At 48.9% G+C, this 25658-nt stretch overlaps 1 protein-coding gene across 1 annotated transcript; it reads right to left on the minus strand.

The window, feature by feature from the left end:
- Positions 1–265: 265 nt before the first annotated feature.
- LOC119715444 (olfactory receptor 14C36-like) lies at positions 266–1201 on the minus strand. Its single transcript, XM_072030350.1, has one exon. It carries the CDS (start codon positions 1199–1201, stop codon positions 266–268), a length of 936 nt encoding a protein of 311 aa, XP_071886451.1.
- Positions 1202–25658: the final 24457 nt, after the last annotated feature.

Below are 25658 nucleotides of genomic sequence, written 5' to 3' on the forward strand. Positions count from 1 at the left end.
CAGCCTGTTCCTGACCACAACATTGGAAGAAGAACCCAACATCCAGGCACCAGCACTGAGGAAATATCCTTTTATTAAAGAGATGTGACAGGGGTAGCCAACTATACCTTAACAATAGATACAGATACAAGGGCCTCTGGGTAAAAAAGAGTGGGTTTAGGCCACTCTGCAGAAGTGAAGTGAAGGAAGAAAAACAAGATTATCACAGAAAAAAAGCACAAAGACCAGAGATGAACTGGAAATCCCTTGTGAAGAGACGTGTATCTTACTGCTGCTGACGGACTACTGATTGACTCAGCTTCTTCAGTGCATCCTTGAGCTCCTGGTTCCTCACGCTGTAGATGACGGGGTTCACTGCTGGAGGCACCACTGAGTACAGCACTGTCACCACCAGGTTCAGGGATGGGGAGGAGATGGAAGGGGGCTTCAGGTAGGCAAATAAGGCAGTGCTGGAAAAGATGGAGACCACAGCCAGGTGAGGGAAGCACGTGGAAAAAGCTTTGTGCTGTCCCTGCTTTGATGGTATCCTCAGCACTGATCTGATGATCTGTGCATAGGAGAATAGAATAAAAATAAAACACCCTGAAGCTAAAGAGAGACTAATCAGAACAAGCCCAACTTCTCTGAGGTAGACATCTGAGCAGGAGAGCTTGAGGATCTGGGGGATTTCACAGAAGAACTGGTCCAGGGCATTGTCTTGGCAGAGGGGTAGGGAAAAGGTATTGGCAGTGTGCACCATGGCATTGAGAAAGCCACTGCCCCAGGCAGCTGCTGCCATGTTGACACAAGCTCTGCTGTCCATTATTGTCCCGTAGTGCAGGGGTTTGCAGATGGCAACGTAGCGGTCATAGGCCATGAGGGTGAGAAGACAATACTCTCCTCCAATCATGAACAGAAAGAAAAAGACCTGGGCAACACATCCTGAGTAGGAGATGTTCCTGGTGTCCCAGAGGGAGTTGGCCATGGCTTTGGGAACAGTGGTGGCAATAGTGCCCAGGTCCAGGAGGGCGAGGTTGAGGAGGAAGAAGTACATGGGGGTGTGGAGGCGGTGGTCGCAGGCTACAGCTGTGAGGATGAGGCCGTTGCCCAGGAGGGCAGCCAGGTAGATGCCCAGGAAGAGCGTGAAGTGCAGGAGCTGCAGCTCACGCGTGTCTGCGAATGGCAGGAGGAGGAACTCTGTTGGCAAGGTGCTGTTGGACATTAAATGCCTCAGGGCATGGTTGCCTGTCCATGGAGGAAAATGCACAGTCAGGACAGGGTCTCTGAGAAAAATCCACTCTGTTTCTCATGGAGCTCCTGCACACTAACTTCCATTCTTCCCTTCTCAGGATAACATATTTCCCTCTCCCCAGCTGGCACTCTGCCCTGTGCTGGGTGAGTGCACTGTAAGGAACACAATTCTCTGCCTGAGTGCCAGCATCTGCTCCTCTGCTGACCCCCAGCCTGCTGTCCCAAATTACTTACATATGCAAGACCTCCAGCGCAAGAGAACAAACAATACAGAGAGGTGGAGGGAAAAGGAAAAGCAGCATGACCGAGAGAGGGGAGGGAGAGATGAGCAAGCAGAAAGGGGTCACCCTGCCCAGCCGTGCCTGCTGCCTGCCAGGCAGCACCAGGGCAGAACAGTGGCTCACAGCCCTTTGCCAGGCAGTGGGACAGGGCACATGTCAGGAGAGGCAGACCTTCCTTCTTCTGGGGCTCTGGCGACCCAGGAGGCAGCTCCTGCCCAGGACCCCCCAGCCCAGAGGGCAGAGGCTCTGCTGGGTGGGAGAGCTGAGGGGGGTTGCTCAGGGACGGAACCTGCACTGCAGGGGATAGCAGGGAGGTGCCCGTGTATCCACTGTAGCAGGGTTTCCTTTTTCAATTCCCTTTCTCCCTGCCCATTTCTGCTGCCTGCAGGAGTCCCTTCCAGGAGCTCTATTTCTGTCCCCATGTCTGTGCCCTGCCAGTGCTCACAAACCCCATCCCATCTGCTGTGTGCTCAGCTCTGTCCTGAACCCTCTCAGTGTGTGCAGGTGCTGAAGAGCAGGTCACACAAGCCCTGATGAAACTGGGAAGGTGATGCTGCTGCATTATGAAGGACTGAGGGTGCTGAAGGCACTTTTTGAGGTTCCTCATAAAAATTGAGGTGACAGAAACCCAAAATCTTCTGTACTCTGTACAGCTCTGTTTCCATTCCTATCCTGATGAACCAAAGAAACCTGAAAGCACAGCATCAGGAAAGCCCAGACCACATCAGGCAGCCACAGACTTGATTTTCTGTCTGAAGAGTCCTCTCTGATATGGTCTGGTGGTGCTGTGGTGTTGTGAGCATCCTGCCCCAGGCACCAGCAGGACCCTGCCCTGTCCTGCCCTTGTTGGGGGGCTTCTTCCACCCACAGCTTCTCCCTGCAACACCCTGGGCAGCTCCCCAGGCAGGCTGAGTGCAGAGCCTTGCAGGTCAGAGAGGCTCTATCCCGGCACACAGCCCCTGGGGCACAGCAGGGACCCTGCTCTGCACCACAGCCCTGGCCACCCCTGCCTGCACCCTGGCTGCACAGCCTGTAGCCAGCCTGGTGATTAGGAAGCCTCATGTCCTGTCCTTCTGACAGCTTTGCCAGGTAATCAGTATTCCAGGGAATACCCCTGTCCTCTGTACTAGAGAAGCCAGCAGTGGTAGAGAAGCCTGCATGGGAAGTGGCAGCTATAGAAGAACCCTGTAGGATATTGCATTACCTGCCCTCACACAGACACTTACCATGTTAGAGCTGTGAAGATTTCTCCCACAGTGAGCTCTCAGCACTGCCTTTACACTGCTTTTTTTTTTTTTACAGTGCCTCCACACTGCCGTTAATATCTCCCTCCCTTCTCTCAGACGCCCTTGTCCCCTGCAGGCAGTGCCCCCAGCCCTGCTGTGCTGTGCAGAGGAGCTGCTCCTGGGCAGAGCTGTCTCTCTGCAGCGCTGCCCGCTTGCCAGGAGCTCCCCTTGGGCCCCCGAGCCTGGCCCAGCTCAGCAGCACAGCTCCATTCCAAGGCCTCCCTGTCTCTACCCCTTCAGCCTCCCTGGAGGTGTCCCTGGACCTTGAGGGGAATTGACTTTGAAAGTGAAGCAATCTCTGATGTTCCTTCCCTGCACTGGGCAAGGAAACTCATTTCCAGCACTGTCATTATGCATTGTCAGATGAACAATATGGGGAATGACACAGAATCACCTTTCCATGTCCTGGTTTCAGGCACGTATTCCATGCAAGGACCTTTTCTTCCCCCTGGTGAGGAAAGAGCTTCAGCTTAGTCAACCAAGACGTCTCATTCTTTGCAGTCCAGAAGCTAGAAGGGGGTTCAGCCCCCTCCCATGCCTTACACAAGCCCACAGGATTCCTCTTGCCTGGGCACAAACCAGGCATCTGCATGTAATCTGCTTGCCTCAGCTCCCAGCACATTGAATGGAGACAGAGGCCAGGAGGGAGCTGGTTTTCCAGAGGTGGCCAGAGACAGATGCAGGTATCTGTATGCTCTGATGGATTAATTGTGGGAGCCAGGGGGCATCCGGGAGCATCATTTTTAAGTGCAGGGAGATTTTCTTGGGCTAACAGAAATGAGAGCAGATGCCTGCATTTAGCACCACTGAATCTTTTTAGTGTCCATTAGTATTCTCTGAGCAACCTACACTGCTTTCACTTGACGATATGGAGTCATGTAGCACAGGGAGAGCTAACTTTCTGTGTTTAAAATATCTCCATTACTGACCATAATGGCAGTGGCCTCATGGACATCTCCACATTGCCTAAGCCTATTCAGGGAAGGTTCTTGATTTTGTTATGGCCAAATACTGGGTCTGTAGCGCTACATCAGATGTCAAGACTCTCACACAAAACTACCTGTGGCTGGAAGGTCCAGCACTGGTCCTGGGAAGGAAAGCCATCCCCATCCAGAGCAAATGCATGGCAGAAAACCAAGGCAGCAATTGCAGACAGTTGGCTCCCTCCCTCCACTTTTACTCAGCCTCTTGATGTCATTGAACAAGCCAACAGTTTTCACAGAGTGCCTGTCAGCAGCAGCTGCTTGTTCCTGGAGATCAGCTTCACCTCTGCCAGAGGCCTTCAGGGGCTGCAGAGACACACCTGGCAGCAAATCTGTTTCCTGCCAGGCCTGCCCAGGGCATCCCAGCTCTGATTCTCTCTGTCCTTAGGGACAGCAGGGTTTGCTCTTTCAGTTGGCATTCCATTTCAACTGTAAGTTCCCAACTGCTGTCCACTCCAGCATGTCTTTGGCTTCAAACAAAGCCTTTGCACACGTGGAGTTTTGGAAATTTGTTACCAGGCTTCCCAAAGGAAAAGAAACATCTTGGCCTGATGTCAGAGCTGAGGGACATAAGGAAGGAGATAGAGGACTCACATGCCAGACCTCAAAGCAGCATTTCTGGGCCTGTTCAGGAGGCTGTTAGTGGAGATCTCATTGTCAGTAGCCCTGAAAGGCAGAAAAGCTCATTGCCATAAAACATTCCTCTGCAAAAATTGCATGCAGATTTCAAGAAGGTCCACGAGATGAGCTGGGGAGCTAAAGCTTGCTTAGTATTACTTTGGTTGAGGAGTCTTTTCCAGAGCATGTCCTCTTGGATCTCATTGCTTGGAGTATTGATAAGAAGGTGACTGAAAGTGAGGGTAGACCATACCTGACCACCCGCAATATTTCCTAGGATGAAATGACCACATCTCTGTGTGAAAGGAGAGAAGTGGGTCTCATTTACCTGGATTCAATACAATCCCCCACAGTATTCCCTTTTCCAATAATAACAGTGTCAGAGGGATAGGCTAATTGAAACTCCATGATGTCCAACAAGGACAAAACCCCATTTCTGCTTCTGAGGTGGACAACTGCCCTACCGTGACACAGGCTAGGGGCTGTATAGGTTTATAGAATAGAATTTAAAAGGATCCAAACAAATTGAACCAAATGGAACAGAATAGTTCAGTCTGAAGGGACCTTCAAAGCGTATCTGGTAAAAGTGACCAATCTATCACAAAGAATTTATAGATTTTTCTAGAATTTCTAGGTTGGAAGAGAGCTCAAGATCATCGAGTCCAACCTCTGACCTAACGCTAACAGTTCCCACTAAACCATATCCCTAAGCTCTACATCTAAACATCTTTTAAAGACTTCCAGGGATGGTGACTCCACCACTTCCCTGGGCAGCCTGTTCCAGTGTCTAACAACCCTTTTGGTAAAGAAGTTCTTCCTAACATCCAACCTAAAACTCCCCTGGCACAACTTAAGCCCATTCCCCCTCGTCCTGTCTCCAGGCACGTGGAAGAATAGACCAACCCCCACCTCTCTACAGCCTCCTTTAAGGTATCTGTAGAGAGTGATAAGGTCGCCCCTGAGCCTCCTCTTCTCCAGGCTGAACAAGCCCAGCTCCCTCAGCCGCTCCTCGTAGGACTTGTTCTCCAGGCCCCTCACCAGCTTCGTCGCCCTTCTTTGGACCCGCTCAAGCACCTCGATGTCCTTCTTGTAGCGAGGGGCCCAAAACTGAACACAGTACTCGAGGTGCGGCCTCACCAGAGCTGAGTACAGGGGGACGATCACCTCCCTAGCCCTGCTGGCCACACTGTTTCTGATGCAAGCCAGGATGCTGTTGGCCTTCTTGGCCACCTGAGCACACTGCTGGCTCATATTCAGCCGACTATCAACCATCACTCCCAGGTTCTTCTCTGCCTGGCAGCTCTCCAACCACTCCTGTCACAGCCTGTAGCTCTGCTTGGGGTTATTGCGCCCCAGTTGGAGGACCCAGCACTTGGCCTTGTTGAACTTCATGCAGTTGACCTCAGCCCATCCGTGCAGCCTATCCAGATCCTCCTGCAGAGCTTTCCTACCCTCAAGCAGATCGACACATGCACCTACCTTGGTGTCATCTGCAAACTTACTGAGCGTGCACTCAATGTCCTCGTCCAAATAATCGATGAAGATATTAAAGAGGACCGGCCCCAGTACCAAGCCCTGGGGAACGCCACTTAGTGACTGGCCTCTAACTGGACTTGACTCCATTCACCACGACTCTTTGGGCCTGGCTACCCAGCCAGTTTCTAACCCAACGAAGCGTGCGCCAGTCCAAGCTAAGAGCAGCCAGTTTCTTGAGGAGAATGCTGTGGGAAACGGTGTCAAAAGCCTTGCTGAAGTCAAGGTAGACCACATCCACAGCCTTTCCCTCATCCACCCAGCACATCACTTTGTCGTAGAAGGAGATCAGGTTCGTCAAGCAGGATCTGCCTTTCATAAACCCATGCTGACTGGGCCTGATCGCCTGCTTGCCCTGCAAGTGCCGCATGATGACTCTCAAGAGAATCTGCTCCATGAGCTTCCCTGGCACTAAAGTCAAACTGACTGGCCTGTAGTTTCCTGGGTCTGCCCTCTGGCCCTTCTTGTAGATGGCCGTCATGTTTGCTAGCCGCCAGTCAACTTGGGCCTCCCCTGATAGCCAGGACTGTTGACAAATGATGGATAGTGGCTTGGCCAGCTCCTCTGCCAGTTCTCTCAGTACCCTTGGGTGGATCCCATCCGGCCCCATCGACTTGTGCACATCCAAGTGCCGTGGCAGGTCACCAACCAGTTCTTCGTGGATATTGAGGGCCACATCCTGCTCCCCATCCCCTTCCACCAGCTCGGGGTACTGGGTATCCAGAGAACAACCAGAAAATTGCTTTCTCCATCATGGCCATCATTGGCCATCTCCATCAACTCCATCATTGTTTTCTCTATCATGGTGTTTTCCCTCATCTTCCAGGCACTTCCACCTGTTATGAAGAAACAATCCATATTGAATGTCCCCTTTCTAGCTGCCTGTCTGGACCTATGCACTTCCCATGGTTCTCCTGTTTTGCCCTCCCCTTACTCTTTGATCATTCAGACCACTCTCACTGACCCAGTTGCTGCTTTGAGCTTTATTGATTTCAAGCTTGCCCATCGATTAACAGTCTGCCTAATCGTTTCTGTAGCAAGCTCCTCATCTTTTATCACTGAATTAACAACATACAGAATAATACTAAACTTAATACCTAGAATTTCCTATCAGTCAGTATAAAATACTGACTAATAATTTACAGTCGTGCTTTTGGGAAGAGAAATCTGACTGGAGACATGTAAGATGAGGAGCTTGTTTTGCTGTTTAGAAAATTGCTCCTGGTTTATTCCTGCCTGTTTTATAATAAGGAAAAACCCTTCTGTGTGCAGCCAGGTCTCTAAGGAAAGCAGGTGGGAGCTGGTACAAAGGGGCTGTGACATCCAGCTGCAGACTTCAGTGCAGAAGTGTGGAGTAAGGAAAAGTGATGCAAGCACCAGGTGGCCAGTGAGAGAAATGTCAGGGTTGGGGTGGTGAGGAGCAAGGTTGTCCGTACATTGTCAGGCCTCAAAAGGCTGCTTTCCCTCCCTATGGATGTCTCCATTGGAGAAGCCCTGGATTAATATCAATTGAATAAAGATGCTCAAAACTGAAATGCAATAAAATTCACCCTTTAAAATGAGAGGAGACATTTATTAGGTGTTTTTTGAAATCTTCCTCCTTAACTACACTATGAAAGCTCCCCAATTAGTTGTCCTAGTCTTGAAGACTTGAATAAAACTATGGAAGACATGGTTCCTTAGGTGTTTCTGCATTTTAATGAGTTCCATGGTGGATTTTGGTGCTCGGTCTGTGAATGTCAGATACTGAGAGGAGAATGATGCAACTGCTTGAGAAAGTAAAGTCAGAAGGAAAAATTGCAGTGACTTGGAGTATTAATGGGCCCCACTGAGGGCCGTTACCAAGAGATTCTCCTCAGGGACTTGTTAGGGCAGATAATTGGAGGCCATGATTACAGATAGGCAAAGCACTTTGCTGAGAAAAGTCTGAGTTTGTTGTACTGAAGTAAAAGGGCCAGGTCCTGACTCCAGCCACTGGAAGGGAATGTCCTGCACAGCATGGGACACAGAGACAGACATGGAACATAATGTCCCATGTCTGTCTCTGTGCTCTTGCTTGGGGTCTGTGGGCTATGGTGGGCAGTGTGTTGCCTCAAGAAGAACAATGGTATGACACCTCCCTGCCTCTGCACAGGGACTCAAGAAAGCAATAAGCCTCCTTGCAATGACTTTCATCTCCTCATAAGCTCTATCCAAGGGGACAAAAACGTCAGGTCTGCTGGGGCCTTCTCTTCTTGACAGCACCCACCTCTTTGGCCTCTCTAGACTTTCCTATGCTGCCCCACACTTTGCCTTATTTCCTGGAATGCTGTAGACACCCATCTATGTTCACCACCTTGCTTTCATCCTGGCATTTCCGTGGTTTCACTGATGTCTCGTCAACCCTCACCAGCTGTTCCTTCAAACACAAAGCCATAGTCTGATCAAAGACACTCTTTGGGTGACCTCTAGCATCACAGCACAGCTCTTAGAGGGACATTTCTGCGGGTGCGGGATCCTCCAATTTCGGCGCAGGGAAGCAAATCAACTCAATATGAGTTGTAATACAAGCTTCAACTTTATTGCACAGATGTCCATATATTTATACACACAGCAATAATTATGCCTACTGGTCAATATCCTATTGGCTAAGCCGAGAAGTGTTGCAAAAAACACTGTTCCTCCTACTTGCAGTTACAGCGTATAAACTACTTCCTTATATTCCCGGGACTCAGATCCAGCTGTTTATCTCTCTCTGAAGGACTGACTGCTTCTTGCGTATTTCACAAGAATGCTTCTCATCCGGCCTACTCCATGGCTATAAACTCTGTATTTTCATTGCCTTGCTTGTACAATTGCTCTAGGGACCCGTGCCCTTGCTCTTTGAGCCATTCTTCAACACATTTCTTCCTCTTCATGGCCAGTGCCAACCTTCCAAAGTGCACTTTCTGGCAAGTTTTTCTCTCCTGTTCTTTCCTACTACCAAAGAAAGTTCAGTCTAGGTGGAAACCACTCCTAAAGTAGGCATCGCAACCCAACGGCCTTCTTGCGGCCTGTCAGCCAACCAGACAGAAGTCGTCTCACCAGCATCTTCCAAACCATGGTCCTGCTGCTGGCCTTGCAGCTTCTTGTGTATCACAGAATCACAGAATTTCTAGATTGGAAGAGACCTCAAGATCATCGAGTCCAACCTCTGACCTAACGCTAACAGTCCCCACTAAACCATATCCCTAAGCTCTACATCTAAACGTCTTTTGAAGACTTCCAGGGATGGTGACTCCACCACTTCCCTGGGCAGCCTGTTCCAATGCCTCACAACCCTTTCAGTAAAGAAGCTCTTCCTAACATCTAACCTAAAACTCCCCTGGCGCAACTTTAGCCCGTTCCCCCTCGTCCTGTCACCAGGCACGTGGGAGAACAGGCCAACCCCCACCTCTCTACAGCCTCCTTTAAGGTATCTGTAGAGAGCGATAAGGTTGCCCCTGAGCCTCCTCTTCTCCAGGCTGAACAAGCCCAGCTCCTTCAGCCGCTCCTCGTTGGACTTGTTCTCCAGGACTTGTCCTCATAGGACTTGTTCTCCTCACCAGCTTCGTCGCCCTTCTTTGGACTCGCTCAAGCACCTCGATGTCCTTCTTGTAGCGAGGGGCCCAAAACTGAACACAGTACTCGAGGTGTGGCCTCACCAGAGCCGAGTACAGGGGGACGATCACCTCCCTAGCCCTGCTGGTCACGCTGTTTCTGATACAAGCCAGGATGCCGTTGGCCTTCTTGGCCACCTGAGCACACTGCTGGCTCATATTCAGCCGACTATCAACCATCACTCCCAGGCCCTTCTCTGCCTGGCAGCTCTCCAACCACTCCTGTCACAGCCTGTAGCTCTGCTTGGGGTTATTGCGCCCCAGGTGCAGGACCCGGCACTTGGCCTTGTTAAACTTCATGCAGTTGACCTCAGCCCATCCGTGCAGCCTATCCAGATCCTCCTGCAGAGCCTTCCTACCCTCGAGCAGATCGACACACGCACCTAACTTGGTGTCATCTGCATCTGTAGACACACCCAAGCCTTGTGCCTCCTGCTGTCCAGTCATGGACTCAAACAGAAGGGACAGGACAACCCACATCTGGGCCTTCTATCTGTCTGGGTCCTCCTGGGTATGTGGGCAGAGGGGATCCCACAGTCAGCATGCCAACCAGGTGCCTTTTGCTGGCCTACCAGGACCACTGGCAGATGTCAGCTGAAAAGTACAGATCCAGGGTGTAAGTGTGACCTGTCAGCTATTTCAGACAGAAGTGACCTCACAGTCCCTTTCTGTGACATCTTCCTGCTGCTGCCCTATCAACTGCAGAGACAGAACTGACCTCACAGTCCCTTTCACAGGCCAATTCCTCCTGCTGGTTTGGGAGATCCTGAGGTAGAGCTGAGCTCATCAGAGCATTCCCACCCATCTCCTCCTTGTGGCCTAGAAGCTGATCAAATCCATGTCCGCTCACATTCATTTTGAATGCCATGTGACTTCACAGCAATCTCACCGTTCCTGCCCTGCCCCAAGAGAACAGGAACCTAAACTTAAGGGTTAGGAAAAGGGTTAAAGGTAAGAAGGTTAATGCACAGGAAGACAGGCTTTGGATAATAGTTGTTTATGTATGACATTGGGGACTACGGTGAACCGTTCTGGGTGAGAGATTAAGCAGATGTTTAGAGGGAGGGTTTGGTGTTCTGCTTTGGGTGTCAGGTCTGTGGTTAGCATAGGGTAAGCTCTTTGCTTGAGGGTTTTGTTTAGGTCTGCAAGAAGGCTAGTGATAAATAGAGCATTTTAATGCTATTGTTAAGTGCATGGATCAGGGTGAGCAAGAGAGGAAAGCTAATGGAAAGGGGTTATGGACTAGTTTTGGCTAATTTTGGAAAAATTAGAGCAGTGAATTCCTGTAAGGGTGTAGAGTGGCACTGAGATTTGGATATTAATATAACAGATTAAAAAAGGGTAATGGCCTCACATGACTGCTTGAAGTCAGCTTTATGGTGGGATCAGCATTACCTGAATATTCTTACCTCTCCAAAATCATTACCTTCTGCTATCCAAGCTCCTCTTTCTTCCCCCAAATCTCACATCTCTCCTGGCCAGGTTCCCCCTGCCTTCCCCATATCAGTCATTTTCTTAGGGGCAGCTTTCTGATGGCATTCATGAACTCAGAGTATCTGTCTCACCTCTGTTGGCCACTCTGTTCCTGAGAAAGAAGCAGTACCTAAACCAGCATGGAGAAGGACACAAAGGCTGTTGGAGCACCCTGCACAATGTGCCCAACAGCTCTGCAACACCACAAAAGTTCACTTCCTTCCTACATGTTTTGGTTCCAGAATGGTTCCTATGGACCCAGGGTAACTTTTTCCCTGCTCTCATGAAGGCTTTGTGATCCCCCAGACATCTCGGAGGCAGTGGCCCCCTCTGTGTCAAAAACTGAAAGCAGCCCTGAAGGATGAATTAGGCAAAAGCTGAAACCTCTGACACGACAACACCTCTTCAAGACCTCTTCCTCGATGGGGCCTATCAGGTACTTAGGAAGAGAGGATCTCACAGACTATTTGTAAAGCAGGTGCATCTGCTATCCTATCATGGAGACCAGCAGATGTGAGCCTAACGGCACAGATCCCAGCCAGAAGTCAAGGGATGACCTGTCAGCTGCTTCAGAAAGAAGTCAACTCTGAGGCTGTTTAACAGCCATTCACTTCCTACTGAACTTAGAGCTCCTGAGGTACCACTGCCCTCGTAATGCCACATGTACAAAACAGCCTGTTCTTGGACGAGAATCTGCCCAAGCTGAAGTGAGCTGGTTGTGATCCTTCCAGCCCATGGCATTGCTGCTGGACTCCCAGCCTCTCTGACGCACAGGATCCAGTTCCATGTCAATCCTATGTGGTGCTAGGGCAGGAGGGACCTTGCAGGCAATGTTCCGGCCCCCTGTCTGTTGGTGCTCTCTCAGCTCCTTGTGCAGAGTGAAGATCACGTTATTATTCAGAAGCCATGTGCCTGAACCTGGCCTAGAAGACACTCAGGGGAAGTGCCCTCCCAGCCCCAGCCCCAGCTCCAGCCACAGCTGGGGGTACTGCTCTGCAGAGCAAGGGGCCTGTAGTGCCCAGAGTATGGGGGCATTATGCAAGGTCATGCTGGGCAGTCTGGGAGGCAGACCCAGCTCAGGGGGTCACTGCCATTGCCCCAGGGCTGCAACAAGTCACTCACCAGACTCCTTTGGTGGGGCTGCTGCGTGTCCTGGGGCTGCAGAGCTCTCCTCTGCCTGCTCACACCGGATTGAGCACTTGAGCCCTAGTCAGTCCACCTTGGACAGGCTCACGCTCTGCGGCTGTCTCCCAGGCTCATATTGTCTGTGCAGATCACCTGGGCTCTCCTGGAAGCTCCTGGCTCCCTCCAGGAAAAATAATAATAATAATAATAAAACATTAAAAAAAAAAAGGAAAAAAAAAACTCATGTACCATCAGCACTATTATGTTCTGTGGAGCCTGAGTGTCTAGGAAATAGAAATATTCATCAGGTGCATGGCCACTAACAACTAACAGGGAACATGTGAACCAGCCCCAGATCCCTAAAAGTCCATGCTGGGACTCTGCTCTCACCACAGCAAGGTCTTGTGGAAAGCAACAAGGCACGGAGCTTCTTTGGAGTCTCTTCCTTGGGATTGTTCTTGACAGCAACTGTGCAGGAAGGCCTCAGCCTTCAGACAGTGCCCGGAGGAGATCCCCTCTTAGGAGGGAAGTGCTGCAGTGGGGGCCAGCTGTGCCACTGCCGTGCCCACTGCCTGTCCCTGCCTGCAGTCCCAGCACAGCCCCACAGCAACACTGGCACCAAGTTCCAGGACCAGCCGGGCCTGACCCCACTAGCAGGGCTCAGCAGGAGAGAGCGGCAGTGGCAAGAGAACAGCTCTGCATGCACCAAGCGCTGGTGCTCCCTGGCCGTGCTGCTTGGATGGGGCTCTTTTCCTCAGCACCCGTGCACACAGGCACTGCCCCTGCAGATCCAGAATAGGTCTCAGGGGAAGGACATCAAAGAAGGCAGTACATTCACAGAGAGCCTGGCTCGTTGTGTGCAGGGTTTTTGAACTATGCTCAACAAGTAGATACTGAAATGGAAATGGGATGAATAATACAATTTTAATGTGCAAAATTAGCTGAATTAAAAATAAGAAAAAGTTGTAATAATCATACACACACACACACACACACACATAGAGAATACTGACCATTCCAGTAATAACTGACATTGTCACAGAACCATAGAATCACAGAATCACCATCAACACATGCACCTAATTTGGTGTCATCTGCAAACTTACTGAGGGTACACTCAATCCCCTTATCCAGATCTTTGATAAAGATATTAAAGAGAACTGGTCCTAATAGTGGTCACTGCACCGAGCCTGTCTGAATTTAAGAAGAGATTGGACTGTGCACTTAGTCACATGGTCTGAACTTTTGGGTAGACCTGTGCGGTGTCAAGAGTTGGACTTGATGATCCTTAAGGGTCCCTTCCAACTCAGGATATTCTATGACTCTATGATTCTATAATACTGAGCCCTGAAGCAGGAACAGACTCTTGTAGGCAGCAATTCTTTGGGCCTTTTCTTAGCACTGATTTGGGAAGGAAAGCCCAGCATTCAGGCATGGCATTGGGGTAATTCCGTTTTATTACAAAAATGTCATGAGAGAGTCTTCACTGACTCAGTGTTAGACACACATTTATACAGCCTCCATATTGGACAAAACAGGTTCATTCATTCCTATTCATTGGGGGGTGGGGAATCCAAACTCTTCTGTAGGAATGCAAGAAACACAAGCACACAAAATGACCAAAAAAATAAATTAATTAATTTTAATTTTATTTTTAATTTTAATATTAATTTCAATTTTAATGTTAATTTTAACAATGAGAACAACTAAGACACAAGCTGGGAAGGGGATGTACTGGGGTTTGTTATTGGTACTGGAGACTGAAGGGATTTTTGTGAGTACTGAAAAACATCCCCCAAATCAGTTTCCTAACTGCAACCTTCAGCTCCTGGTTTCTCATGCTGTAGATGAGGGGGTTCACTGCTGGAGGCACCACCGAGTACAGAACTGCCAGCAAAAGATTCAGGGAGGAGGAGGACATGGAGGGGGGCTTCAGGTAGGCAAATGTGACAGTACTAAGAAACAAGGAGACCACGGCCAGGTGAGGGAGGCATGTGGAAAAGGCTTTGTGCCGTCCCTGCTGCGAGGGGATCCTCAGCACAGCCCTGAAGATCTGCACATAGGACACCACAAGGAAAACAAAACACCCCGATGCTAAAATAACACTAACCACAAGAAGCCCAACTTGTCTGAGGTATGCAACTGAGCAGCAGAGCTTGAGGATCTGGGGAATTTCACAGAAGAACTGGTCCAAGACATTGCCTTGGCAGAGGGGAAGGGAAAAGGTATTGGCAATGTGCAGCACAGCATAGAGAAAAGTAGAGCCATAGGCAGCTGCTGCCATGTTGACACAAGCTCTGCTGTCCATTATTGTCCCATAGTGCAGGGGTTTGCAGATGGCAACGTAGCGGTCATAGGCCATGATGATGAGAAGAGAAAACTCTGCTGCAACAAAGACAACGAAAAAGAAGACCTGGGCAGCACAACCTACATAGGAAATGGTCCTGGTGTCCCACAGGGAGTTGGCCATTGCTTTGGGAACAGTGGTGGTAATAGTGCCCAGGTCAAGGAGGGCGAGGTTGAAGAGGAAGAAGTACATGGGGGTGTGGAGGTGGTGGTCACAGGCTATGGCTGTGAGGATGAGGCCGTTGCCCAGGAGGGCAGCCAGGTAGATGCCCAGGAAGAGCGCGAAGTGCAGGAGCTGCAGCTCGCATGTGTCTGCGAATGGCAGGAGGAGAAACCTTTTGGGGAAGCTGCTGTTGGACATTTGCTGCATTAGGGCATGGTTGCCTGTCCATGGTGAAAAGAAAGAGACATGTTACAGAGACTTCTCTGAGCAAGAAGGAAACCATATTTCATAGAAAACATCCTCACCAAGACTGTATCCTAACTCCATCTTCTTCTGAAGAAGACTTTCTCCTGCCCAGATCTCTGGGTTTCTCTGCCAAAGAGTGCCTCAGGGAAAAGGAGATACCCTGTAGGCTCAGCAGGAGTCCATACTGCCTTACAGTATATAGTAAAGAGCACCAGGGACAGATCTCAGGCATCCAGTGGCCAGAGGCATCTTCCTATTTCAAGTGCTGAGAAGGACATGCAACAATCCTACAAGAAACAATGAAGGTTGTGCTGGTGCTGTCTGTAGGCTACAGGGTGCGGAGTGAAGTTGTGAGGTTCCTCAAAGACCTACACATCTCTTTCAGTGTAATGCTCTGTGAGTTTCAGACCTTTCTGCAATCCTGACAACACCATTATCATACCCCTGACTGCCCTCCAAAACACGAATTTGAAAGCAGAGATCTCAAAGAATGCCTTCCCTTCAGGTACTACAGGTGTTCCCTTTCAAGAATCTCCCCTAGAGATGTATTGGGGGTGCTTTGGAGCTCTAAGCAGCCTGCCCCAGGCAGCAGCCCCCTGCCAGCAACAGGACCCTGCCTGCCCTGCCCGGCTGGGGGAGCTCCTTCCACTGACAATTTCTCCCTGCAGTGCCCTGGGCAGTTCCCCGGGCAGGCTGAGTGCTGAGCCTGGCAGGTAGCAGAGGCCCTGCCCCGGCACACAGCTCCTAGGGCACAGCAGGGACCCTGCTCTGCACCACAGCCCTGGCCAGTCCTGCCTACACAGCCTGCAGCCAGCCCCTCTAGAAGGAACCGTCACGTCCTGTCCCTCTGACAGCTTTGGTAGGTAATCCCTGCTCTGGAACTTGTCATTCTCTTATTCAAAAGAACTCTCAGAGTTCTTCTGAAAGCTCCCATAGGTTGAGGGATTTGCCAGCAAATCTGGGGATGGCACCAGGAACAACAGCTGTGCTGCCCTGCAGCCACAGACTTACCCTGTTCAGGGCTGTGAAGATTTTTCCTGCAGTGAGCTCTCAGCATCCCCCCTCCACACTGCCTTTAACATCTCCCTCCCTTCTCTCAACTGCCCTTGTCCCCTGCAGGCAGTGCCCCCAGCCCTGCTGTGCAGTGCAGAGGAGCTGCTCCTGGGCAGAGCTGTCTCTCTGCAGCACTGCCCTTTTGCCAGGAGCTCCCCTTGGACCCAGGAGCCCGGCCCAGCTCAGCAGCACAGGGAGTTCTTGACAAGTCCCTGGGCCTCCAGGGGAATTGACTCTAAAACTGATGCAATCACTGGTGGTGACTTCTATCAGCTAGAGAGAGACACCTGCTTCCAGTGCTATCTTCTCTCCTAGTTCAAAGGAAGAGTCCATTATGGGAATCATCTTTTCCTGTCCTGTTAGAGAGGATCCCCACAAATTGCCAGGCAGATGCATCCCATCTCTTCCAAGTACTTGTTGTTATGCAGGGGGAAGAAAGATTTTCACAGCAACTGAAATCCTTCTGTCTACAGCAGCTGCAACACTAATTGTTGGCCTGCAGGCTCATACAATCATAGATTCTTCTCATCTTTCTCCTTTTGTTCTGTTAAGAAGACGAGGTGTGGGGTGATGGGAGTGTGTGTGTGTGTTGGGGGAGGGGGTTAAGGTAGGGGGAACCAGTCCTTGCCAGTCACACTGATGTTTCTTTCAGTGAGGTTATCTGATCAGGGACATTGTCAGCTGTGAAACCAATGGAAGGGGGCAATGCCACTGGTATATGGGGATGTCCTGTGGCAACAGACTGTGGACCCTTTGGCCATCTGGTCTGGAGAAAAGAAGGCTGAGGTGTGACCTCATTGCTCTCAACAGGTTCCTGAGGAAGGGAAGAGGAGAGGTAGGTTCCGGTCTCTTCTGCCTGGTAACTGATGACAGGACTCATAAGAATGGCACATAGCTGCACCGGGGAAAGTTCAGATGGGGCATTACGTAATAACTCTGTACCTTGTTAGTGGTCAAACACTGGAACAGAATTCCTAGAGACTTGGTTGATGCCTCAGGCCTGTCAGTGTTCAAGATACCTTTGGAAATTGCCTTTATTAATATGCTGTAAATTTTGTTTAGCCCTGAAGAAGTCAGGCAGTTGGACTAGATGATCTTTGAAGGTCCCTTCCAACTGAACTATTCCTGTCTAGTCTAGTCTAGTCTAGTCTAGTCACCACAGACGTGGGTAGGCCCATGTATTGGAAGGCCACAACAAGGCCTCCTAGAGACTTCTCTTCTTCAGGCTAAGAAATCCCAACTCTCTCAGACAGAGATGGTGGGCTTCAGGGATTGATGGTTGGTGTGGAACATCTATTTGCTCATTTTGGGTCTCCAGTCCTGGCTCTGCCTCATCACAATGTCTTGTTCATCCCCAATATAAATGTTTGGGGTGGGAGGGGGGGAGAGGAAGGGAAGGGGGGGAGGGGAAAGTATGAGAAAGAGAAGCCCTTGATCCTGTGCAGACATGGTTCAGAAATAACTGAAACACTGGTTGTTATCAACACTGTTTTTGTCTTAAATTAAAAACGCAGCTCCATATGAGCTGCTCTGAAGTAGAAGTATAGAATCATGAAACGTTTTGAGTTGGAAAGGACTATTAAAGTTCAACTCCCCTACCCACCATGGGATTCTGCTAAACCAGAGTGCTCAAAGCCCCATCCAACCTGGTTTTGAACACTTCCAGAGATGGGGCACCAACCCACAAGTTCTATGGGCAACCTGTTCCAGGGTCTCAACACCCTCAGAGTAAACAATTTCTTCCTTATATCTAAACTAAATCTACCCTCTTCCAGTTTAAAGCAATTACCCCTTGTCCTGTCACTACATTCCCTGATAAAGTGTCTCACCTCAGCTTTCCTGTAGCCCTCCTGTAGGTACTGGAAGGTTGCTGTAAGGTATCCCCAGAGCCTTCCCTTTTCCAGACTGAGTACAAATAAATAAATAAATAAATAAATTCTCCCAGACTCTCTCTTCATAGCAGACATGCCCCAGTCCTCTAACCATTTTTGTGGCCCTCCTGTAAATGTGCTCGACTATGTCCATATGCCTATTGTGCACAATCACCTCCTTCATCCTGCTGGCAGTACTGTTGGTGCTGCCACTCCCATTAGATGCTGGGGGCAAGAGGTGGTGGGGAACTGTGCGGCACAGTGCTCTGAAGACAGGGATGGAGAAATGAATGCACAGATAGATGCAGGCTGTGACTGCTCTTGTGGCACCAGGAAGGGAGGGTGGGAGCTGACTGGGGTTTGTCAAGGCCAACACTGTGGAAAAATCAAGACCAAGAGAGAAGTGAAAATCCCCTCTCACACCTCAAGAAAGCTGGACGCAGTGTGACTGTTCCTAAATCCTCTCAAATCTGGTTTCCTTCTGCATTAAAACACCTCTGCCCTGGGAAACCCCTGTGCAACAGCTGTCTACAAGAGTGTTTGGTTTGTTTTAATCTTTCCTTTAACATAGAACAAAATCTTAGAAGACAGAATAAGCTACAAAAGACTTTGTTTGGAAGACAAAGTTGAGGCTGAGCTGAGACATAAATAAAAAATATGCATTTATTGTACTATTTAGACAACACTAACACTAGTTGTTTTTTTTTTGTTGTTGTTGTTGTTGTTGGTTTGTTTGTTTGTTTTCCTCACTGCTCTAGCTTGTTAGTAATAGGCAATAAATTTTTTTGATCTTCATATACTGAGTCTGTCGTAATGATGATTTTTGAGCAATCTCCTTCTTCTTATCTTAACCCTTAAGCTAATTTCATTGTATTTTCTTCCCCTTCCCCTTTGAGGACTGGGGGCCAAAGAGCCATTGTGGTGGACCTCAGATGTCCAGTTGGGTAAAACTGCCACATGTATTTATTCATTAATTTTCTTTCCCACTTCCTTTCTTACTACATTTTCCTTATCCCAACTCACAAGTCCTTGCGTATATATATATGCATATGTACATATATTTATATTTACAGTTGTCTACCCTGTCTCACAGGAGGTTAGGAGGTAAATGAACATCTGTGTGGTGCTTCTCTGCCTGCCAGGTGTAGCCACACCACAGGGAAGCCTGAGAAGCAGAAAACCCCTAGACTAAATGTAAGAACCACTTAGCAATAACAAAAATGTTGGTGTGTTATCACTATTATTTCCATCACAAATGCAAAACATAGCATCATGGGAACCTCTGTGAAGTAAATTAACTCTATCATAGCCAAAACACACACACACCAACAACCAAAAAGCAAAGGTAGGCATAATTCAATATAAAAGACATGACATTCCTCTGCAGAACATGATGGTAATTCTGCCTCCACTGATGTCCACTTCAAAGTGGAAAGCTTTCAACCTATAGAAATTATATTTGTTTATCTTTCTCATTCCAAAGCAGGTTCCAAGACCCCCAAAATACACCCTGATACCAGAAGGGATGATCATCATCTTTTCTAACATGAAACAACTTTCGTTCATTTGCCCAGACTTCCCTTTCTTGTCAAAGTAGAGAAATCAGATGTTTCAACTCAGATGCCTTGGACTAACCTGCTTCTGCACCACCTTCAACTTTCAGAAAGGTTCCTGTAGGTGCAAGGTCACATTCCCCAGCCCCATTGGAGGGCTTCAGCTACCCCAAGAGGGCAGAGTCTCTCTCTGAATCAAGTATGGCAAATTCATTCAAGTTTGGCAACTGAATCAAGTATGCCAAATGTATGCCAAAAAGTTGGCTATTCAGTAACAGCACATCTGGGAAGTCGTGGCCCTCTCTGTTTAGTAACTGAATCAACCCCTGCATGATGTTAGGCAAAAGTTGAACCATATGGAATAATATGGAATAAGAAAGGACATTGTTGTGATTGGTGTGTAAGAAGTCTTCGTCTTCACAATTTTGAAGGTTGTCTACAAAACCATTCTCATGACTTCTTTCATAGACATAGAGAAGTGGTAGCAAATGATGATACTTTCCCTTTATGCGAATATAAATTTACCCTGACATTTCGAAAAATGAATTTCCTCCCAACACTTTGAATGGAGGAACTGTTCCAATGACATGTCTGTATTGGCATATTTCACACCTACATTCCATATCTAAATGGATCTGGGAGCAATAAAGTCTTGAGAGGTTGGATGGATCCTGCCTTTCCTTCTTTGCTCTGAAGCAATGACTACAGCTGCTAGCAGTTTCCTCCTATCATCCCTGTTTATGACACAGACAAATTTTATGGGGTATCCAATAGCATAACACCATAGCTTTTCAAAAAACAGACCCCAGATCATACACAGAGGCCTGGTGCTTCTCAAAGTGGATCACTGCTTGTGCCACCACATCTGTGAACTGCAACTGCCTCAGGCAGAAAGCGTCCTCTGCAGAGGGAGATTATCACTTCTGCTGCTCATACAGCCTGGAATATCATTGGACTGCTTTGAAAGTGGCTCCTGTTTTGTCCAATGTAAACTAAAGCCCACCTGGGAAGTTTCTGCAGAGTTACTATCCATCTGTAACATTTTTAGCTGTGATCTGAGTGCAGGAATGAAATGCATCCTCAGCAAGTTTTCAGATGAACTGAACTGAGACATGCTACTGACTTCCTGGAGGGATGAGAAGCCTTGAAGAGAGGTCTAGATAGATTGGAGCATTAGGTGATCAGCAATGACGTGAATCACAGAGTAGTTTAGGTTGGAAGGGACCCCTAAAGATAATCCAGTCCAATCCCTCTGCCTAGCAGGATCACCTAGACAATGCCAGGTGCTGCACCTGGAATAAACTAATGCTGGACACAGGTCCAGCACAGACTGGGAGACAAGTGGCTAGAGAGAAGCTCAGCAGAAAAGGCTCTGGGGGTGCTGGTTGACAGCAGAATCAACATCAGCCAGAGGGTGCCCTGGCAGCCAAGAAGGCAAACTGCATCTTAGGATGCATTAAGCGCAGAATTCCCACATGGTCAAAAGAGGTAAGTCTTCTGCTATATTGAGCATTGGTGCAGCCTCCCCTTAAATCATGCATACAGTTCTGGGCTCCACAACAGAAGAAAGATGTAAATTTGAAAGCATCCAGAGGAGGACAGAAAAGGTGGGCTGGAAGGCATGTCCTGTGAGGACAGCCTGAGGACACTTGGGTTGTCTAGTCTGGAGAAAAGAAGGCTGAAGGGTGACCTCATTACTCCTGACAACTTCCAGAGAAGCAGAAGTGGAGAGGGAGGTGACGATCTTTTTTTCTCCCTGGTAACTGACAGGATGTGTGGGAATGGCACATAGGGGATGGTCAGACTGAACATTGGGAAAGATTTCGGTACTGTGAGGGTGGTCAACTACTGGAGGAGGCTTCCCAGAGACCTGGTTGATGCCCCAGGCCTGTCAGCATTCAACATGCAGTTGGATATTGCCCTCATACATAGTCTCTAACTTTTGGTTAGCCCTCAGGAGGTCTGGCAGCTGAACAGGATGACTTTTGAAGGTCCCTTCCAACTGAACTATTCTCTTCCATTTGACTGAATTTGTTGCTATCCATTTAGATTCTATTATATAAAGCTCGACTGTCCCTAACCTGTGTCGTGGTACGGCAGTTGTCCACTTCATAGGCTCAACTTGGGATCTGTCCTTGCTGAATATCAGGGAGTTTCAATTGGTCTATCCTGCCTAAAAGTGGAAGAGGACAAGGCAATTCTTTGATGAATCTTCTCCCAGTAGGAGAAATGACACTGCTGTGTCATTCCACATGGGGAACGTCTCTCCCCAGCTGAGAGAGGGAACATCAGGGATTGCTTCAGCCTGATTCAAAATCAGTTCCCCTGGAGTTCCCTCGTGTCAAGAGCTCCCTGTGCTGATGAGCTGGGCCGGGCTCCTGAGCCCAATGGGAGCTGCTGGCAAGCACACAGCACTGCAGAGAGACAGCTCTGCCCAGGAGCAGCTCCTCTGCACAGCACAGCAGCAGGGCTGGGGGCACTGCCTGTAGGGGACAAGGGTGGCTGAGAGAAGGGAAGGAGATGTTAAAGGCAGTGTGGAGGGGGGATGCTGAGAGCTCCCAAAGGGAGAAATCTTCACAGCTCTAACATGGAGCTCTAACATGGTAAGTGTCTGTGAGAGAGCAGGCAGATGCAGAATCCTAGAGAGTTCTTCTATAGCTGCCACTTCCCACGACTGATAGGACATGTCACAGGGGCTGTGCTGGCTTCTCTACTGTGGAGGACAGGGATGTTCCCTGGATCAACGATTACCTACATAAGCTGTCAGAGGGACAGAAAATGAGGGTTCCTTCTCACAGGGCTGGCTGCAGGCTGTGCAGTGGTGGTGCCCAGGGCTGTGGTGCAGAACAGGGTCCCTGCTGTGCCCCAGGGGCTGTGTGCTGGGGCAGGGCCTCTGCCGCTTACCAGGCTCAGCACTCAGCCTACAGGGTGCTGACTGGTGTAATGCGGAGAAAAGTTGTGGTGGAAGGGGTCCCCCCAGCAGGGCAGGAAAGGGTCCTGCTGGTGGGAGTCTGCTTCCTGGGTGTCCTGGTTTCAATTAGGGTAGAGTTAATTTTCCTCCTAGTAGCTGGTAGGGTGTTATGTTTCAGCTTAGGATGAGAAGAGTGGTGATAACATGCTGATGTTTTAATTGTTGCAGAGCAGTGCTTACACTAAGCCAAGGACTTTTCAGCTTCTCACTCTGTCCTGCCAGCAGGCAGGCTTGGCATGCATCAGGAGCTGGGAGGGGACAGACCCAGGACAGCTGACCCAGACTAGTCAAAGGGGTATTCCATACCATCTGACATCATGCTGAACAATATATAGGGGTGGCTAGAGGGGGTAGGAGGGCCGGCTGCTTGGGGACAGGTTGGGCATCGGTCAACGGGTGGTGAGCAATTGCATTGTGCATCACTTGTTTCATACACATTATTATTATTCGCACTATTATTGTTATTATTATTATTATTAATTATTTTCCGTCTTAAGAAACTGTCTTTATCTCAACTCACAGGCTTCATTTTCCTGTTTCTCTCCCCCATCCCAGAGTGGGAGGGGGGGAGGATGAGCGAATGGTGATGCTTAGCTGCCACCTGGTTAAACCATAACACTGGAGCCGGCTGCTCACAGCTCAAGAGAACCCCCAGGGCATCTCTGGGGTTGGTTATTGATAGGGAAGACCAAGGCAGGGAATACCTGAAGGGAAGGCACTCTCAGAACTCTGCTTTCACTTTCCTGCCATGAGGGACAATTATGGAGATTATAAGGGACTTACCAGGTTTTTAGAAGGGACAGAAGATCCTAGAACATTACAGTGAAATAAATTTTTATGTCTGTGAAGAACCTCCTAATTTCCCCTAACACCTGTAGAGATTGCACAGGCTACGTCAGCAAAATGGGCACCTGAAATCCATTTCTGGTGCCCTTTACGAGACACTATGAAGCAGTACTGACTGCTCCTAAGTGCACCAAGGATTTGCCTGGTCCCTATGGTACTCTTTGACAGCAAAACCCAGAGTTCCAGGAAGGAGCACATCCTCCTCACAAGGAAGTGACACTGTGTCTTCCTGAGGAGCTTTCTTTGAAATATAACTTACGCTCAGAGAAGTCTGACTTGTCTCTCTCTTTTCTTCCATGGACAGCCAACCATACCCCGAGGCAGCAAATGTCCAACAGCAGCTTCCCCACAGAGTTCCTCCTCCTGACATTCGCAGACACACACGAGCTGCAGCTTCTGCACTTTGGGCTCTTCCTGGGCATCTACCTGGCTGCCCTCCTGGGCACTGGCCTCATCCTCACAGCCGTAGCCTGCGACCACTGCCTCCACACCCCCATGTACTTCTTCCTCCTCAACCTCGCCCTCCTCGACCTGGGCACTATTACCACCACTGTCCCCAAAGCCATGGCCAATTCACTCTGGGACACCAGGACCATTTCCTATGCAGGTTGTGCTACCCAGCTCTTTATGTTTGTCGCATTTATCACAGCAGAGTTTTATCTTCTCACCATCATGGCCTATGACCGCTACGTTGCAATCTGTAAACCTCTGCACTATGGGACAATAATGGACAGCAGAACTTGTGTCAACATGGCAGCAGCTACCTGGGGCAGCACTTTTCTCTATGCTGTGCTGCACACTGCCAATACCTTTTCCCTACCCCTCTGCAAAGGGAATGCCCTAGACCAGTTCTTTTGTGAAATTCCCCAGATCCTCAAGCTCTCCTGCTCTGATGCCTACCTCAGAGAAGTTGCGTTCATTATCTTTTGCTTTTGTTCAGGTGTTGCGTGTTTTGTTTTCCTTGTGCTGTCCTATGTGCAGATCTTCAGGGCAGTGCTGAGGATGCCCTCTGAGCAGGGCCGGCACAAAGCCTTTTCCACATGCCTCCCTCACCTCGCCGTGGTCTCCCTGTTCATCAGCAATATCATGTTTGCCTATTTGAAGCCCCTCTCCATCTCTTCCTCCTCCCTGAATCTTTTTCTGGCAGTTCTGTACTCGGTGTTGCCTCCAGCAGTGAACCCCCTCATCTACAGCATGAGGAATAAGGAGCTCAAGGATGCTGTTAGGAAACTGATTTGGGGGATGCTTTTCAGTACTCAGAAAGTTTCTTTCCCTCTCCATAAATGAAAATTGTGTATCCCAGTCCAGCCTGTTTTTTTGCTTGTTTGTTTACTTGCTTGTTTTTATCATTATTATTATTTTTTTCCTCTCCTTATTTCCATTGTGACATCTTTGGCTTCTTGCATTTCCACATAAGTGTTGGGATTCCTCCCACTGCAATTAATGAGTGAAACTGCACTGTTTTATATGGATGCTTTATACATATTCATGTAACAGTAAGTCAGTGAAGACTCTTATAGCACCTTTGTAATAAACAAGATAGGACAGGATATCATGGGATATCACACCACTGGAGTATGATTCTTTGTTGTTTTTACCTAGCTATACAGTTGAACTCCCCCACAAACTCGCTCTCACTCACCCTCCTCAGAAGGGGAGTGGAAGAAGAAAGTATGCTGGGAAAAAAAAAAAAAGAAAAAAGGAAAAAGGAAAAAGAAAATAAGACGGAAAGGAAAGGAAAGGAAAGGAAAGGAAAGGAAAGGAAAGGAAAGGAAAGGAAAGGAAAGGAAAGGAAAGGAAAGGAAAGGAAAGGAAAGGAAAGGAAAGGAAAGGAAAGGAAAGGAAAGGAAAGGAAAGGAAAGGAAAGGAAAGGAAAGGAAAGGAAAGGAAAGGAAAGGAAAGGAAAGGAAAGGTGTCGTGGTTTAACCCGGCCGGCAGCTAAACACCACGCAGCAGTTCGCTCACCCTCCCCCCTCCCTCTCTGGGACGGGGGAGAGAAATGGAAAGTGAAGCCCGTGAGTTGAGATAAAGACAGTTTAATAAGACAGGAAAATAATAATAACAAAAATAATAATAACAATAATAATAATAATAATACAATGGTGATAATAGGAAAGTAATAATAATATGTACAAACAAGTGATGCACAATGCAATTGCTCACCACTCGCTGACCGATGCCCAGCCTAACCCCGAGCAGTCCGGCCCCCTCCCCCCGGCTAGCCACCCCATATATTGTTTAGCATGACGTCAGATGGTATGGAATACCCCTTTGGCTAGTTTGGGTCACCTGTCCTGGGTCTGTCCCCTCCCAGCTCTTACTGCACTCCCAGCCTGCCCGTTGGCAGGACAGAGCAAAAGGCTGAGATGTCCTTGGCTTAGTATAAGCACTGCTCTGCAACAATTAAAGCATCGGGGTGTTATCAGCACTCTTCTCATCCTAAGCCAAACCACAGCATTCCAT

The sequence above is a fragment of the Anas platyrhynchos genome, chromosome 32 (genome assembly GCF_047663525.1).
Source record: "Anas platyrhynchos isolate ZD024472 breed Pekin duck chromosome 32, IASCAAS_PekinDuck_T2T, whole genome shotgun sequence".
Classification (NCBI taxonomy): Eukaryota; Metazoa; Chordata; class Aves; order Anseriformes; family Anatidae; genus Anas; species Anas platyrhynchos.